The sequence below is a fragment of the Rhinoderma darwinii genome, chromosome 3 (genome assembly GCF_050947455.1).
Source record: "Rhinoderma darwinii isolate aRhiDar2 chromosome 3, aRhiDar2.hap1, whole genome shotgun sequence".
Lineage (NCBI taxonomy): Eukaryota > Metazoa > Chordata > Amphibia > Anura > Rhinodermatidae > Rhinoderma > Rhinoderma darwinii.
This window is the reverse complement of record NC_134689.1, coordinates 302,770,562-302,786,858: the sequence shown is the minus strand read 5'-3', so window position 1 is coordinate 302,786,858 and position 16,297 is coordinate 302,770,562. Positions and strand designations below refer to the sequence as shown.

The 16,297-nt window shown below is 42.1% G+C and overlaps 1 protein-coding gene across 1 annotated transcript in view; it reads left to right on the top strand.

The window, feature by feature from the left end:
* Positions 1 to 7,638: 7,638 nt before the first annotated feature.
* The window catches only part of ABHD17C (abhydrolase domain containing 17C, depalmitoylase), a 33,415-nt gene continuing 24,756 nt past the window's right edge, over positions 7,639 to 16,297 (top strand). Inside the window, exon 1 of the mRNA XM_075858155.1 lies at positions 7,639 to 8,414. Coding sequence (XP_075714270.1) covers positions 7,870 to 8,414 — 545 coding nt within the window. The 5' untranslated portion in view covers positions 7,639 to 7,869. The remainder of the gene's footprint in view (positions 8,415 to 16,297) is intronic.

Genomic DNA, 16,297 nt, shown 5'->3' with positions numbered 1-16,297 from the left:
TCTGGGGCTGTATTTATGTACTGAGCTTAGTTCTAGTGCTGTATATATGTACTGAGCTTGGTTCTGGAATTGTATATATGTACTGAGCTTGGTTCTGGGGCTGTATATATGTGCTGAGCTTGGTTCTGGGTCTGTATATATTTACCTTCTCTTAAGGTAAAAGTATATGTTAAGTCTAATATATACAGTAAAAACTAAACCCAAAAAACCATGGAGGAATCTCAGTTTTTTCCAATCCACCCATTATATGGTACTTTAAATGGTGCCAATAAAAACTATAACTCCTCCCGCAAAAAAATAATCCTTCACAAACCACTCCATTGACGTAAAAATAAAAAAGTTATAAAGCTCCTGACCACTTCAGTGTCTCAAAGTATTCTGCTTTCTTTCTTCTATATGGCTCATTCTGCTTTTACAGCTAAATTAAAACCGTGCCAGATCTGTGGCCGCCTAAACAGAAAACTGCAAATATATATACGGTACAGCGTTTTCGGAGTTCATGGGGGGGGGGGCAGACCTGAAAAAGTGCCCGGGGCCCATGGTACTCTTAATCCGCCCCTGTTGTAATATATATATATATATATATATATATATATATATATATATACACACACTACCGTTCAAAAGTTTAGGGTCACTTAGAAATGTCCTTATTTTTGCAAGAAAAGGACAGTTTTTTTTCAATGAGGATAACATTAAATTAATCAGAAATACACTCTATACATTGTTAATGTGCTAAATGACTATTCTAGCTGCAAACGTCTGGTTTTTAATGCAATATCTACATAGGTGTATAGAGGCCCATTTCCAGCAACCATCACTCCAGTGTTCTAATGGTACATTGTGTTTGCTAACTGTGTTAGAAGGCTAATGGATGATTAGAAAACACTTGAAAACCCTTGTGCAATTATGTTAGCACCGCTGTAAACAGTTTTGCTGCTTAGAGGAGCTATAAAACTGACCTTCCTTTGAGCTAGTTGAGAATCTGGAGCATTACATTTGTGGGTTCGATTAAACTTTCAAAATGGCTAGAAAAAGAGAGCTTTCATGTGAAACTCGACAGTCTATTCTTGTTCTTAGAAATTAAGGCTATTCCATGCGAGAAATTGCCGAAAAAAAATGAATATTTCCTACAACGGTGTGTACTACTCCCTTCAGAGGACAGCACAAACAAGCTCTAACCAGAGTGGAAAGAGAAGTGGGAGGCCCCGCTGCACAACTGAGCAATAAGACAAGTATATTAGAGTCTCTAGTTTGAGAAATAGACGCCTCACAGGTCCTCAACTGGCAGCTTCATTAAATAGTACCCGCAAAACGCCAGTGTTAACGTCTACAGTGAAGAGGCGACTCCGGGATGCTGGCCTTCAGGGCAGAGTGGCAAAGAAAAAGCCATATCTGAGACTGGCTAATAAAAGGAAAAGATTAATATGGGCAAAAGCACACGGACATTGGACAGAGAAAGATTGGAAAAAAAGTGTTATGGACAGACGAATCGAAGTTTGAGGTGTTTGGATCACACAGAAGAACATTTGTGAGACGCAGAACAACTGAAAAGATGCTGGAAGAGTGCCTGACGTCATCTGTCAAGCATGGTGGAGGTAATGTGATGGTCTGGGGTTGCTTTGGTGCTGGTAAAGAGGGAGATTTGTACAAGGTAAAAGGGATTTTGAATAAGGAAAGCTATCACTCCATTTTGCAACGCCATGCCATACCCTGTGGACAGCGCTTGATTGGAGCCAATTTCATCCTACAACAGGACAATGACCCAAAGCACACCTCCAAATTATGCAAGAACTATTTAGGGAAGAAGCAGGCAGCTGGTATTCTATCTGTAATGGAGTGGCCAGCGCAGTCACCAGATCTCAACCCCATAGAGCTTTTGTGGGAGCAGCTTGACCGTATGGTACGCAAGAAGTGCCCATCAAGCCAATCCAACTTGTAGGAGGGGCTTCTGGAAGCATGGGGTGAAATTTCTCCCGATTACCTCAGCAAATTAACAGCTAGAATGCCAAAGGTCTGCAATGCTGTAATTGCTGCAAATGGAGCATTCTTTGACGAAAGCAAAGTTTGAAGGAGAAAATTATTATTTCAAATAAAAATCATTATTTCTAACCTTGTCAATGTCTTGACTATATTTTCTAGTCATTTTGCAACTCATTTGATAAATATAAGAGTGAGTTTTCATGGAAAACACAAAATTGTCTGGGTGACCCCAAACTTTTGAACGGTAGTGTGTATATATATATATATTTATATTTACACATAGATAGATAGATAGATAGATAGATAGATAGATAGATAGATAGATAGATAGATAGATAGATAGATAGATAGATAGATAGATAGATAGATAGATATGAGATGATAGATAGATAGATAGATAGATAGATAGATAGATAGATAGATAGATAGATAGATAGATAGATAGATAGATAGATAGATAGATAGATAGATAGATAGATAGTTGGGTCTAGAATTATTTGGACAGTGACACAAGTTTTGGCATTTTAGCTGTTTACCAAAACATAAATATGTTACACATAACATGCAGAGTCATAAGTACAGTACATGTTAATAGGTGAATGAGGGCTGATAGCTTTGGGTTGAACAATTGCCCAGCCAACTTCAGGGAGCAAGGCCACCAAGAGAACTTGTCCTGCCCCCGCCTGGGCATCGTGTGGATCGGTTTTAGATCTTCTTTAGTGATGTCTGCAAGAAGCATTTACATGCAGTAAAACAAACACGTGCCTAGATTAATGTAAACACTTTTAGATATAGAATGTTTTCTTTTAATAAACTACTTCCACTGTCATGGCATAATGCAGATTCCAGAGGAGCATTATTAATATTGCTGTAACTGTACTCTGCATTGTTTGTAAGTCCCAGAGACCAAGCTGCTGGAAAACATTACTTTTCATCAACTTACTCCCATTACAAGTTGGTGAAGTCAATTAATTTCCTTGTTTTAATTGGCTGACATCTTAACCTAGCCAGTAGATGAAGGTTGTTGACACTGCCAACTGGGATAAGATGTACTTTTCCAGGCAGTCAGAGAGGACTTTATCGTTCATTGCAGTGAAAAGTCGCTTTTTCTTGTAAAGTGACATGCAGCGTTATACTATAAAAAAAACAAAAACCTGTGTTATTATCTATACATAATTAAAAGGTAATCTATGCTTTGTAGTTGTTTTGTCCTTTTGCATCCTTAAAGATAGCTGTCCTGACATTTAGTAAAAACTTGCATCAAAAGAAAATATTTTTATAGTATCTTCTCTTACAACTTTGCATTGTGCCATTCCTTATTTATTCCTCTTGGAATTGTATGAATAAATTGACAGCTGAGTGTTACCATTCTCCTTGTCAATAAGGTGTGCCCCTACACACTAACACTGTACAATCAGTGCTGATAATATCAGACTGTATAGGGACATAACCTATTGACAAGGAGAATGGTAACTCCCAGCTATTAAGTTATTCATACATTTCCAGGAGGAATAATAGAGGAACGACCGAACACAGACTTTTAATAAAAGATGTCCCAGCATTATTTTTATTTCATGAGGAATATGACTAGGAGAGCTGTCACCAGACGTAGCCAATCAGAAAAACGTTTTACTTTCAAAGAGGGGAAAGCAGACGTAGCCAATCAGAAAAAGAATTTGCTTATAAAGAGGGCAAAGCAGTGTTATTTAGCATTAGGTCATACAGGGCTGTAGCTATTGCTGGCTCTAGAGGCATATTCTTCGGGTAATTAAGCACCCAGAGGGGACCAACAAGCCACTTTGCTTTGACCCAGGTATTTAGATACAGGGCTACGACAGGACCTGGGACTGGGCCCAGGTGAAAGAAAGCCTAGCTATGTGTGTTCTTAATTATTTATCATTAAAGAGGACCTGTAACCTCTCCTGACATGTCTGGTTTAGTAAATACTTCTATTCCCCACTAAATAACAATTCTAGAGCAGCTTTTCTTAGAACTCTACATTGTGCCATTCCTGTTATTCCAGCTAGAAGTTTATGAATAAATTTCCAAATGGGTGTTACCAGTTGGGGGTGTGTCCCATTACAGTCTGAACTGTCCAATCAGTGTTGTCAGAGTGAGATTGTGTAGGAACAAACCACTTTGACAATTTATTCATAAATTATAGGAAGAATAACAGAGGAACAGCAGAATGCAGAGTTCTTAAGAACAGATGCTCCAGAATTGTTATTATATGGGGAATACAAGTATTTACTAAAAATAGACACGTCGAGAGGTGACCGGTCCTCTTTAAGTATAATCTCATGTCATTGTAACTAGATTATACATTTTAATTCCTCTTCCTTACTAAAAAGTAGGTATCATGACTTCCTAAGATGATACTTTTACTACTTATGAACTCAGAAATCCTTTTGAGAACTGAAGAAGCCTCCCCGATGAGTGATGTGATATGTTTATTCTAAATATGTCTGGGGGATTTTGATTTACTCTTACTAGATCATGGCCTGGGTGTGTGAAAACTTATGCAGATATATTGGGGCAGATTTACTAGTAAAAATTACCCAATTATAAAGCATTTTAGACACTTTTTGTTTTTTCGCCAAATTGTGCCAACATTTTGCCAAAAAAAAGTGGTCTAAAGTAAGCCACACTAGAGGTGGTAAAACGTTTTATACGGAAGTATCTAAAGATGCGCAAAATGTATCATCAAGCATGAGCCACTCTGATGAATTTGGCGCAGCTACTCTAATTTTAAACTGTCTAAATTTAAGACAATATTAGTAAATGCTCCATTTACTCAAATTTTTGGAAGCAATACATGAGACTTTGGTTTGGGAGTAGGTAGAAAACTATCTCAAGAAATCAACAGGAGTGGTGAAAATGCAGATTTTCTCAGATCTGTCACATCTTCACTATCAGCCCTATCTTCCTCAGCCAGTTGTCCATTATTGATTCCTTTCTCCCTATCACCATGGAAAAAATGAAAGCCGACCATCACGCCTAATGGGTGAGAGAAGACCCTAGTTCATGAAATAGCTGGACTCTCAGACTTGTAGTGCCCACAGTAGTAGAAAGTATACATACCGTACATATTTATTCTTGTAGTTACAAACTTTGCCAATATGTTTTCCAAATAAAACATATATGAGCCAGCACAACACCAGATGAAGCTTTATGCAGGCGTCACAGATACATGTTCACACTAGACTTATTTTATTATGCAGCTTTTATAGCGTCAACATAGTCCGCAGAGATGTACAGAGATTGTTACCATTCACATGAGCCCCGTCCCCAAGGGGGCTCACAGTCTGATTTCCCCTATCTCAGACACACACACTAGGGCCAATTTCATAGGAAGCCAATAAGCCAGTATGTATTCTGAATATGGGAAGAAACTGAAGTACCCAGCAGAAACCCACGCAAACATGATAAACCACAAGGGTACGCTCACACGTGGCGTACTTAAAAAAAATATGATGCGGAAAACTACAATGTATATGAAACCAAATACTGAAGCCAAAGTCTCAAAAATAAAAATTCCCATTAGATGAAAGTACAAAATTGACTTTATTAATCCATGTCGGACAAAAACAGTTGACCACAACTGCATACATACAACATATACACAAAAGACATATAAAATCGTAAAAACAAAGTGTGGTAGAGCAGTGGAGGACACAGCAGGTTACATTATCTACAGAAAGTACAAGGAGGCTACATATGGGGAGCATAAGTATGCATATAAACAGCAGAGTATAGAGGAGTGTAATACCAGTAAGCAGTGAATACTGACACTCACCGGCCCAGTCAGTCATTTGGAGATGGCACAGTAAATATCAATATATAATTATCCATTAATCATGAATTAATCTATACCATACCATAGCCATGCGTATAAATCCTAAACTACATAGAAGGTAGAACCAAGACAAGACATTACTGAATATCCCATATATTTATGATCCCATATAGAGGGAGGACGGTATTAGTCCAAAACTTATAGACATATAAATATACATCAGTGTAGAATGCAAATACTACAGACCTGAATTGGTCATACTGCAGACAAGCCTCCTGCCGTGTCCTCCCACCGCACCCTTCAACGCACGTTTCGCAATCCTTCTTCAAGGAGTCCAATGACTGACTGAGCCGGATGAGTGTCAGTATTCACTGCTTACTGGTATTACACTCCTTGTTTATATGCATACGTATGCTTCCCATTTGTAGCACACTTTGTTTTTACTATTTTATATGTCTTTTGTGTATATGTTGTATGTATGCCGTTGTGGTCAACTGTTCTTGTCCAATATGGATTAATAAAGTCAATTTTGTACTTTCATCTAATGGGTATTTTTTTTTTTTGAGACTATATTTTCAGTATTTCTTTTCATATTCGATTAGTGCCCAGTTTTTCAACTGAATTGAGTTAGTATTTTAGGGCATGTACCTTCACATATTTATAGGTTGTCTATAAACTACAATGTATAGCTGGGGTAAATATTCTGCAATAGATTTCTCTAGTTCTTGAATTGCGGAATATTTTTCCCATAGGCATACATTGCAAAGTTTATGTTTACGCAGCGGAAATACAATGCAAGTACGCCATGTGTGAGCGCACCCTGACAGAGGGGATTGCCAATGTACAGCAGTAATTGCCACCATATTTTCAGAATCCATCAAGCTTCCCAAACATATACTCAAAGCCAGCGAGGCCAAGAGTGGAAATTCCTGATTGCAGGAAACGACAAAAATCACGCAAGGTTAAAAGTACCAGGAATGCAGAAAGAATTTGGCAACATCCTTTGAGATGTAAAGATTTTGCCCCTCACTTCCCAGATATTTTTAGTGATTGGGACAATACACAAATAGATGTTTCCCAAAATATGAATGAAAAGTTCTAGTTCTAGTCTCCCGGCTATGTTCACACCTGCGCTCAACATTCCGTTGTCAGAGGAGCAGAACAAGGGAATAACCAGAAGCACCGATTCCGTTGCAACATGGACACCACCGATGGCCAACGGAACCCATTGACTTTAATGGATTCCATCTCCTCTGGATTTGGGACGGAGGCCCCTAATGGAGCCAATAACGCAGGTGTGAACCCGCCCTAACAAGTTTTTTACCCTCAGAATAAAATTAGCAGTATATACATCCCAGCAGTTTTTTATAGGTGGCCATTTTTTACCACCTGATCTGACCATTTGATAGGCTTAGGCTGTCAGGGCACGATGGGAGTAGTAGTTTTGCAACAGCTGGGGAGTCACAGAATGGGGAATCCTGGTCTCAGTGTTCATTTATCAGCATTATTGTGATTTATTGTAGATTTACCTTTCCTTCCTATTTATAAGGGCATGTTTTGTGGAGGTTCTGTAAAACATGTTTTTCTGCAGTTCAAACCCTCATCTGTGCCACATTCCTCAAATTTTACACCAAATTCCAGACCATTTTTTTACAGTTGATTCGTGGCTTTGGGACAATTTTCTGCCACTTTCATACCACTTTCTAATTTCACACCATCTCCCCAATGATCATGGCTATGACTCAGTCATATAACTGGTATGACCATGCTGCCGGGACTGGTCCCGATGACAGATCATCCTGACCCCTCCCCCTCCTTATCTCTATGACATTATGCCCTGTCATTTGTCGTCCCTCTGCCTGCCCTTCTCTCTCCGCCATGCTAGGGGGCAGCACTCCTCCACCGCGCCTCGGCCTCGGTCCCTGTGTTCTCCCGGAAGCAGCTGCTAGGCCGGGCGTGAGTAGCAGTCAGATGAGCCGCTAGCCGCCGGTTACTAGGCGCTGCAGGCCAGGTGCCTGGAGATTTGGGCCAAGGCCCGGTTGCTCAGTCCTCAGGTACTAGCTCTCCACCCGCAGGCCCGGGTCGCTCCAATGCCAGAGCAGGGACCGAGGATGAACGGCTTCTCTCTAGGGGAGCTATGCTGGCTTTTCTGCTGCCCGCCATGCCCGAGCCGGATCGCTGCCAAGCTGGCCTTCCTGCCCCCGGAGCCCACATACACCGTACGGGAGACGGAGGTGCCCCCGGGCCAGGCCCAGGCGCAGGGGGATGAGCAGAGTGAGCCGGCGGCCTGTCTACCTCCGCCGTGTAGCCTACATCTGACGGAGAGGGCGGACTGGCAGTACTCGCAGCGGGAGCTGGACGCGGTGGAGGTGTTCCGCTGGAGGACGGAGCGGGGCAGTTGCCTGGGCTGCATGTTCGTGCGCTGCGCCCCCGGGAGTCGGTACACGCTGCTCTTCTCTCACGGGAACGCTGTGGACCTGGGCCAAATGTGCAGCTTCTACATCGGTCTGGGCTCCAGGATCAACTGCAACGTCTTCTCGTACGACTACTCCGGCTACGGGGTGAGCAGCGGCAAGCCCAGCGAGAAGAACTTGTACGCGGACATCGAGGCGGCCTGGCACGCCCTGAGGACACGGTATGTATGAGTGGTGGTGGCCCCCTAGTATTCATGTCACAACAGGCCACACTTCTCACTGGAGCCAACATCTTCCAATAGTCACATCACGGCAGGCCACACAAGTAGTCATTTTGTTGTAGGCGACACTGGTCCAGGAGGTACTGAAATGTAGTAGTCATGTAATTTCAGTCCCCACTGGACCAGGGGTTAATAGAGAGACATTAGGCCCTCTAATAGTCATGTCACCGCTGTCCAAACTCCTCACTGTTCAGTTGGGCATATGAAATATCAGAAGACCCTCTAATAGTCATGTCATCACAGGCCACACAGATTACTGATGACGGTGTGTCCTGTGCTCTTCCAGTAGTCATGTCATCATAGATCACACTCCTCACTGGTTGGGAGTCCTCAGCCCCCTAGTTGTCATGTTACTACTAAATACACTCCTTGTTGGTTAGGGGGATACTTGGGGTTCTCATCTCCTAGTAGTCCTATCACCCCTGGCCTCAATCCTTACCTTAATCCTTAGTAGTAATTCCTTCATAGGCCATACAACTCACTGGTCCTTATAGTGATGTCACCACAGGCCACATTGGCAGTTGGATACCTGGGTGTCCTCTATAAGGCTGGGTTCACACGAGCATGTTACGTCCATAATGGACGGAACGTATTTCGGGCCGCAAGTCCCGGACCGAACACAGTGCAGGGAGTCGGGCTCCTAGCATCATAGTTATGTACGATGCTAGGAGTCCCTGCCTCGCTGCCGGACAACTGTCCCGTACTGTAATCATGTTTTCAGTACGGGATAGTAGTTCCACGGAGAGGCAGGGACTCCTAGCATCGTACATAACTATGATGGTAGGAGCCCGGCTCCCAGCAGTGTGTGTACCAGTGTGAGTGCTTCTTCTACGTATTTACCAACCTGGAAACACTGAGCAGGATAGATATATACGTACGCACTCCTGTGGTTAGGGTATTGGTGGCTGTGTGTTGTTCAAGGGAAGTGGTCTTACATGACCATCTCTTATAGTAACAGTTGTGTTGGTATATACATCTGTAAGGCCTAGTTCACATTTAGCGTTGTTACGTTGTATTAAGCATGTTTTTTATAAAGGTCATGGACAATGAGCAGAGCTGCACAGCTACTTGGATATGCTGCAATTGGTTTTCAGCAACCCCTAGCATGGCCATAGGCTGCACCCTGATGTACAATGTGAACAGGGCCTTGCATGTTCTTGGAGTGGACACTCATCTGTACTAGTGGACATTGCACAAGTAGCAACTCACAAATGCTGTGTGATTTACAAGCCGGAGTGATCTGATAACACAACTGGGCAGTGTCAGGGAATGTGTATTATCACATCACCCCTGCTTATAAATGGAGTCCTTATACTGTTATTTCTGTAAATGATTAATATTAGCGCATGCCAGTGCTGGATAAGATACTGTACACATTAGGATCCAGTCAGTCACCTGTTCAATAAAACCACTGGAGAGTGGTAGGGAGGCCGTGCAGCGGGAGCCTCGCCAATCTGACTGTGTAAAGACCTTCCAATATACATTATCATCTACTTGTTGCCTCGCCATACACTCAGCAAAATTACGCTCTGTGGTCCGCCCGTGCCAGCGTAGATTAAAAAACATCAATGATAATCCAGCACGGAGAATAAAAAAAAAAGTTGTAATTGGGAGATCAGGAGGTAATATCCAAACATTCTAAACGCTTGTGTTTCAGGCAAATCTTGCATTTAGGGTGTATTCACACGTGCAGGTTTTGCTCAGGTTTTTTTTTAATGCAATTTAGAAGCCAAAACCAGGAGTGGATTTAAATAAGAGAAGTCGTATCTGTTCTTTATACGTTTTCTCCCTTCATGATCCACACCTGGCTTCAAAAACAGCAAAAGACCTGAACAAAACCTAATCAATACCTGCATGTGTGAATACAACCTTAGCCATAGCATGATTGATAAAATTGATACAGGTGAAGAAATACTCATGAAGTGGAAACGCCCATGAGTCGCATAACCTTAAGGGTATGTTCACACGCACTAATTACGGACGTAATTCGGGCGTTTTTTCCCCGAATTACGTCTGAAAATAGCGCCTCAATAGTGTTGACAAACATCTGCCCATTGAAAGCAATGGGCAGACGTTTGTCTGTTCACAGGAGGCGTATATTTACGCGCCGCTGTCAAATGACGGCGCGTAAATAGACGCCCGCGTCAAAGAAGTGACCTGTCACTTCTTTGGCCGTAATTGGAGCCGTTATTCATTGACTCCAATGAATAGCAGCGCCAATTACGTCAGTAATGGACGCGGCGTTCAAGCGCCTGCACATGCCGTTACGGACGCTGTCGTGTGAACATACCCTAAATGATGCAACATATAAAAACATTATTTTCTATACAAAAACTTGTTATACTGTCAATATATTCATAGCGTTGAATAACCTTCTGTTCGAAATGTCTGAACATATAATGTAGGATCAAATCCGTCTGATTCAGGTCATTGGGAACAGGGGTATACAGGACGAAGACCCAATGGGCCACCCTATTAGGAATAGGGACGCCTATTAGATCTTTGTCCCGAATATGCCTTCTCCCAATGGCCTGAATCATAAAGTAGCTGCTGGGAACTGTCTTTATATTATATATATATATATATATATATATATATATATATATATATATATATATATATAGATGGCTGGTAGAGTATATTGGTTATCTGCTCCGTTCTGCTTACCTAGTGTACGCTGGTTGTGTTTAACATCATCATTCTGATAAATTCCACCGCCCTAAAGCAAGTGTAGACATAAGATTACAGCAGGCCTACAGTTCTAACATCTGAGTATGGGAACGTGCACCTTCCTTCTTTAAAGGGGTGAGCATAGGGCAGGTGGAGACACCTGAAGCTGCTTATCTTAGGGGAGAACAAAAGAGGATTGACCCGCCGACCGACACTGCTGATCTGGTTTTGTCCCGGTTTTGCTGGCACCCAAACACATTAGATAGTCAGCACATCCCGCTAAGAACCAAGGAATCTGCCAATGAAAGCCTGTTTGACCAGCTTAAGGCAAGATCACACACGTTTTGTTTTTTTAGCAACTATTTCCAATCCCAAATTACGGCCTCCTAAGTTGTGAAGTATTCAGCCCAGCAATGCTCTTAACACTAATAAGTAGTTGGAATTCTGCAGGTATGTTGGCGATGAGGGCATGACATGAGGTTGGTAGGTTATTAGTGGTGATCAGTTCCATAGCTAAGCTTGTACAGCATTCCCATGGCTTTGTGTTCATGTCCCATAGGTATGAGTAATTGTGTTAATGACGTTAATAGGATGTGCTAGGCTTTTCATGGAAGGAAGCGCGTTTATTCTTGTAGTCCTCTTTCCCTGTTTGTGACTAGTTTGTGCTCCCCTTTTCACTTCCCGCTGACCACATTTACATCACAGTAGGTCTGCTTTAGTCAGATCCTGACCTGAATAGGGATTAGCTGCTACGGCCCTTATTTCCAGTACTCTCATTGGAAAGTAGCTATAACTGACTGTAATTGTGAAGGATACATACACAGCTCCTATGTTTATATGTATTCATGATGGACTCGTGTAACCGTGACGTACACCACTGTATACCAGCCAGAGCCTCATACAGAGAAAGCTGGCGCTATTCTAATATAATAGCTAAAATATATACATGCTGCAGTTATCTGTCAGTAATGAGAATATATGAAAAATGTTAGTAATGCTGTGCCATCCCTGCTGTCATCGGTGCCCAGTAATATGCGCTCAACCTCTTCCAAGCTGCTGGCCGGAGAAAACTGGTATAATTCTATGATATTACTACCTGCACTTTCTTAGCAGTTAAGCAAAAATAACTTCTTATAGGCCTCGGTAGAAAGTTACAAAAGTTAGGGTGCAGTGGGCAATTTTTAGGCACGTTCACGATCTGCTACTGAAATTGATCAGCTCTGTATATGAAATGTATAAACTTGGAAAGTGAATATCATTTTTTTTTTTTTTGAGCACATTAAACCTGGCTTCTTCTTATACCACAGTACATGTAATATGAGAAAGGGTTGGCGAAATACATTAGATGATTTCTATAGCTACTTTGTTACAAAAAGACTTAATTTTTGTATTCATGATCTAGTATGTAGTCGCCGACATCTGATTGCTTGTGTAGCCATGACTGGACAAGATGTAGGCGTTGTAGGGCCAGCAGATCTTACACAATCCTAAGGGTATTTTCACATGGCAAACAAAAAACAGCTGTAAAATACAGAGCTGTTTTCAAGGGAAAACAGCCCTTGATTTTCAGCCGTTTGTTATGCATCAAGCGTTTTTTGATGCGTTTTTTACGGCTGTTTTTGAAGCTGTTTTTCTATTGCGACAATTAAAAACTTCTCCAAAAAAACGGCTTAAGAAGGGACATGCACTTCTTTTTTACGGTGCGTTTTCTCACGCGCCATTTTTACAAACGGCTGCGTAAAAAATCGCCCCATGGGAACGAAACAGTTTTTCCCCACTGAAGTCAATGGGCAGATGTTTGGAGACGTTCAGGCTCCGTATTTTTAGCTGTTTTTCGGGTCGTTTACTATCGGCTATATACCACTTCCTATTGGAATAAAATGATAGTGAATATTCCAAGACTGCAGTCATAAACGCATCTGCCTCATTTTGTGATGTCACAATGACATCATGTGAGAGTACCACACTATATTTCTTACCTCACCATGCAATTACAGGCTAAATATGCCCATAGACGTAAGGAAGAGCCCAAATCATTGGGTCTGAAATACTAAGACTGGGGTTACGCACAGACGTTGTAGTGGAGCAGCTGTGATCACAATGGTTACATGACAGTGGCAGTCCATGAGAATACAAGAGCTAACTTTCATGTAACAAATCTATCTGCTGGCTGCCGATTACAGACGAACGGAGTGGAGGGTGGGGGCCGTGCATGTGATCGTCTCTCTCCATTCTGTTCTGTGGGAGTTACAGAAACAGCCGAGCAAGTGTTGCTCGGCTGTTCCCGTAACTCCCATAGAGCATAATGGAGAGATCCACGCGCATGCACGGTGCCCTCTCCACTTAGTTCCCGCATGGAATCCGCAGCCAGTACCTGCCTCACCAGGTTGGATGACCCCAGTTTCTGATATAGGTGCGGATCCCAGACCTAGGGTTTTCACGATATAAGAATTTGGACTTCGATACCGATACTTTGTGTAGTGTGCGATTCTGAATACCAAAGCAATACTCTGTTAATAATAATTTAAAAAAAAAAAGTTCTTCCATTCTCTGATGTGAGGAGCGTGTCGTGATGAATTCTAAACCTCCATGTGCCTCACGTTAATAGTAATTAACCCCATCATGTTTCTCACGGTCATAATGGACAACATTGGGTTAATGTGTGAGGTACATGATGGTATTAATGTGAGGCACATTGTGGTACTAAATATATAACACCCCGTGCCTCACATTAATGAAGTGAAAGAAAGCCGTTTTTATTTTATTTACAGAGTACATATCATAAATGATGCTATAAATTTGTTGTGCAGGTTATTACGGTCGTGACGATACCGAATGTGTATATTTTATGTATTGAGCCTTTTATTTGAATGTTTATTGTAAAAAAAAAAAAAAAAATGTTTACATATCTTTTTATTTTTAAACTTTTATGTACTGGCATATATCTATATGGCAGTACATTAGCATGTATACTGATAGTACACAGGCAGTTGTTAGGACATACCTAAGCATGCCCTACCAGGAAATATGGTTAGACAGCCCTGGGGTCCTTCAATGGACCCTGGTCTGTCTGCCCATATATGGTATGTCCCTCGATCGCGTCACAGGGATTCCCAGTGATGCGATCCAAGGGGCATCCCCCTCCTCATTTTTTCCTTGAATGCTGCTGTCCGCTTTGATCGCAGCATTCAAGGGAATAGCGGCGGAGGTTTTACTGTTCTCCACTGTTAGTCGGGCTACGGCTGTGTAATACAGCCATTACCCTGCTCCTGACAACAAGCACGTGTGGTCAGCGTTACACCAATGAGCGGTGGCACCGGCCTTGAAGATAGAGCATGGGGGTGCTTTGCAGCGCATCACATCATACTGACCGTGCGCGCGCACACTTGTCAGGAGCGGGGCAATCACTGTATTAGACAGCCAGAGCCCTGCTCTGACTAAATTCATGTACAATAATAAGCTGTGCGGCCGCACAGCTTCGTATCGAAATGCATGAATTAACAGTATTGAACTGTTTGCACAGTATCAAAATAGTATCGAAGTTTGGATGCATCATGCAGCCCTACCCAGACCGGGGAGCCACATCTATCAAGACATTTATGGCATATCCTGTGGATGTCTATGTTGGGAATAACCCTTCAAGGCCAATGAACATTTTTGCAGATCATACTTAACTGTGTAAAGTAATTTAATAGAGGATAGTATTCTGTGTACAAGTGGATTTGGAAGTTGGAGGCTTGGGCAGAGAAGTGCCAATCGAGGATTAAAGGGAATGTTTCATCAGAAAATGGCCTATTTAAAGAGGCTCTGTCACCAGATTATAAGTGCCCTGTCTCCTACATAATGTGATCGGCGCTGTAATGTAGATAACCGTGGTTTTTATTTTGAAAAACGATAATTTTTTACCAAATTATGAGCAATTTTAGATTTATGCTAATTAGTTTCTTAATGACCAACTGGGCGTGTTTTTACTTTTTACCAAGTGGGTGTTGTAAAGAAGTGTATGAGGCTGACCAATCAGTGACCAATCAGCGTCATACACTTCTCTTCATTCCAGCCCAGCTGCTTTCACTGTACAATCACACTGGGCTAGAACAATGTGAAGTGTATGAGGCTGATTGGTTACTGATTGGTCAGCGTCATACACTTCTTTTCACAACGCCCACTTGGTAAAAAGTAAAAACACGCCCAGACTATGGGGATCCATGAAAACTGGTTCCGCACGGGGCACCTCAGACGTGAAAAACGTCAAATTTTTCACGTCCGAGTTTCCCCACATTCGTGTGAATCTAGCCTTACAATAGACTGACGCTTCCTGTTCTGTAGAGGTTATTTCTCAGCAGTCATCATCATCACAGGCAGGATTAAAATGACACAGGATCCATCATTGATAACAGGTGATGGACACCGCCCCCCCCCCCCTCCTCCCTGCAGAGTGACCTCTGCATAGGTAACAGCATGTCCACAACACTCTCCCTGAGAAGTCAATGGGTCATCTCCAGACTATTATTTCCTATGGTCCATGGGGCTGCTGTCAAGCATATGTCTGAATGCTGTTAACCAAGCAAGATGGCAGCCCCTTTAATCTTGTACAGATAATAGAATGAAAAAAACATCTATAAGAATAGAAAACCTGATTAGAAATAAGTAATCTGATTTAATTAGTTGGGAAGAAATATTGGCGATATATTACCTTTTGGGAATGGAAAATGCATGCCACCATTTATATAGTAAATATTAAAACGCTGAGTAAAACGGACATGGAAATGGACTATTAGTCTACTTAACTGTAGCAACCAGTGTCAGACCACTTCTGCCACGGCAAATCAGATCATGGAATGCATTAAAGCTTATAGATGTGCATGACGAGAACATAGTACTACCACTTTATACATCTTTAGGCCTCATTTACACGAGCGTGTGCGTTTTGCGCGCGCAAAAAGCGCAGCGTTTTGCGTGCGCAAAAGGCACTTGACAGCTCCGTGTGTCATCCGTGTATGATGCGCGGCTGCGTGATTTTCGCGCAGCCGCCATCATAGAGATGAGGCTAGTCGACGTCAGTCACTGTCCATGGTGCTGAAAGAGTTAACTGATCGGCAGTAACTCTTTCAGCACCCTCGACAGTGCATTCCGATCACCATATCGAGTAACCT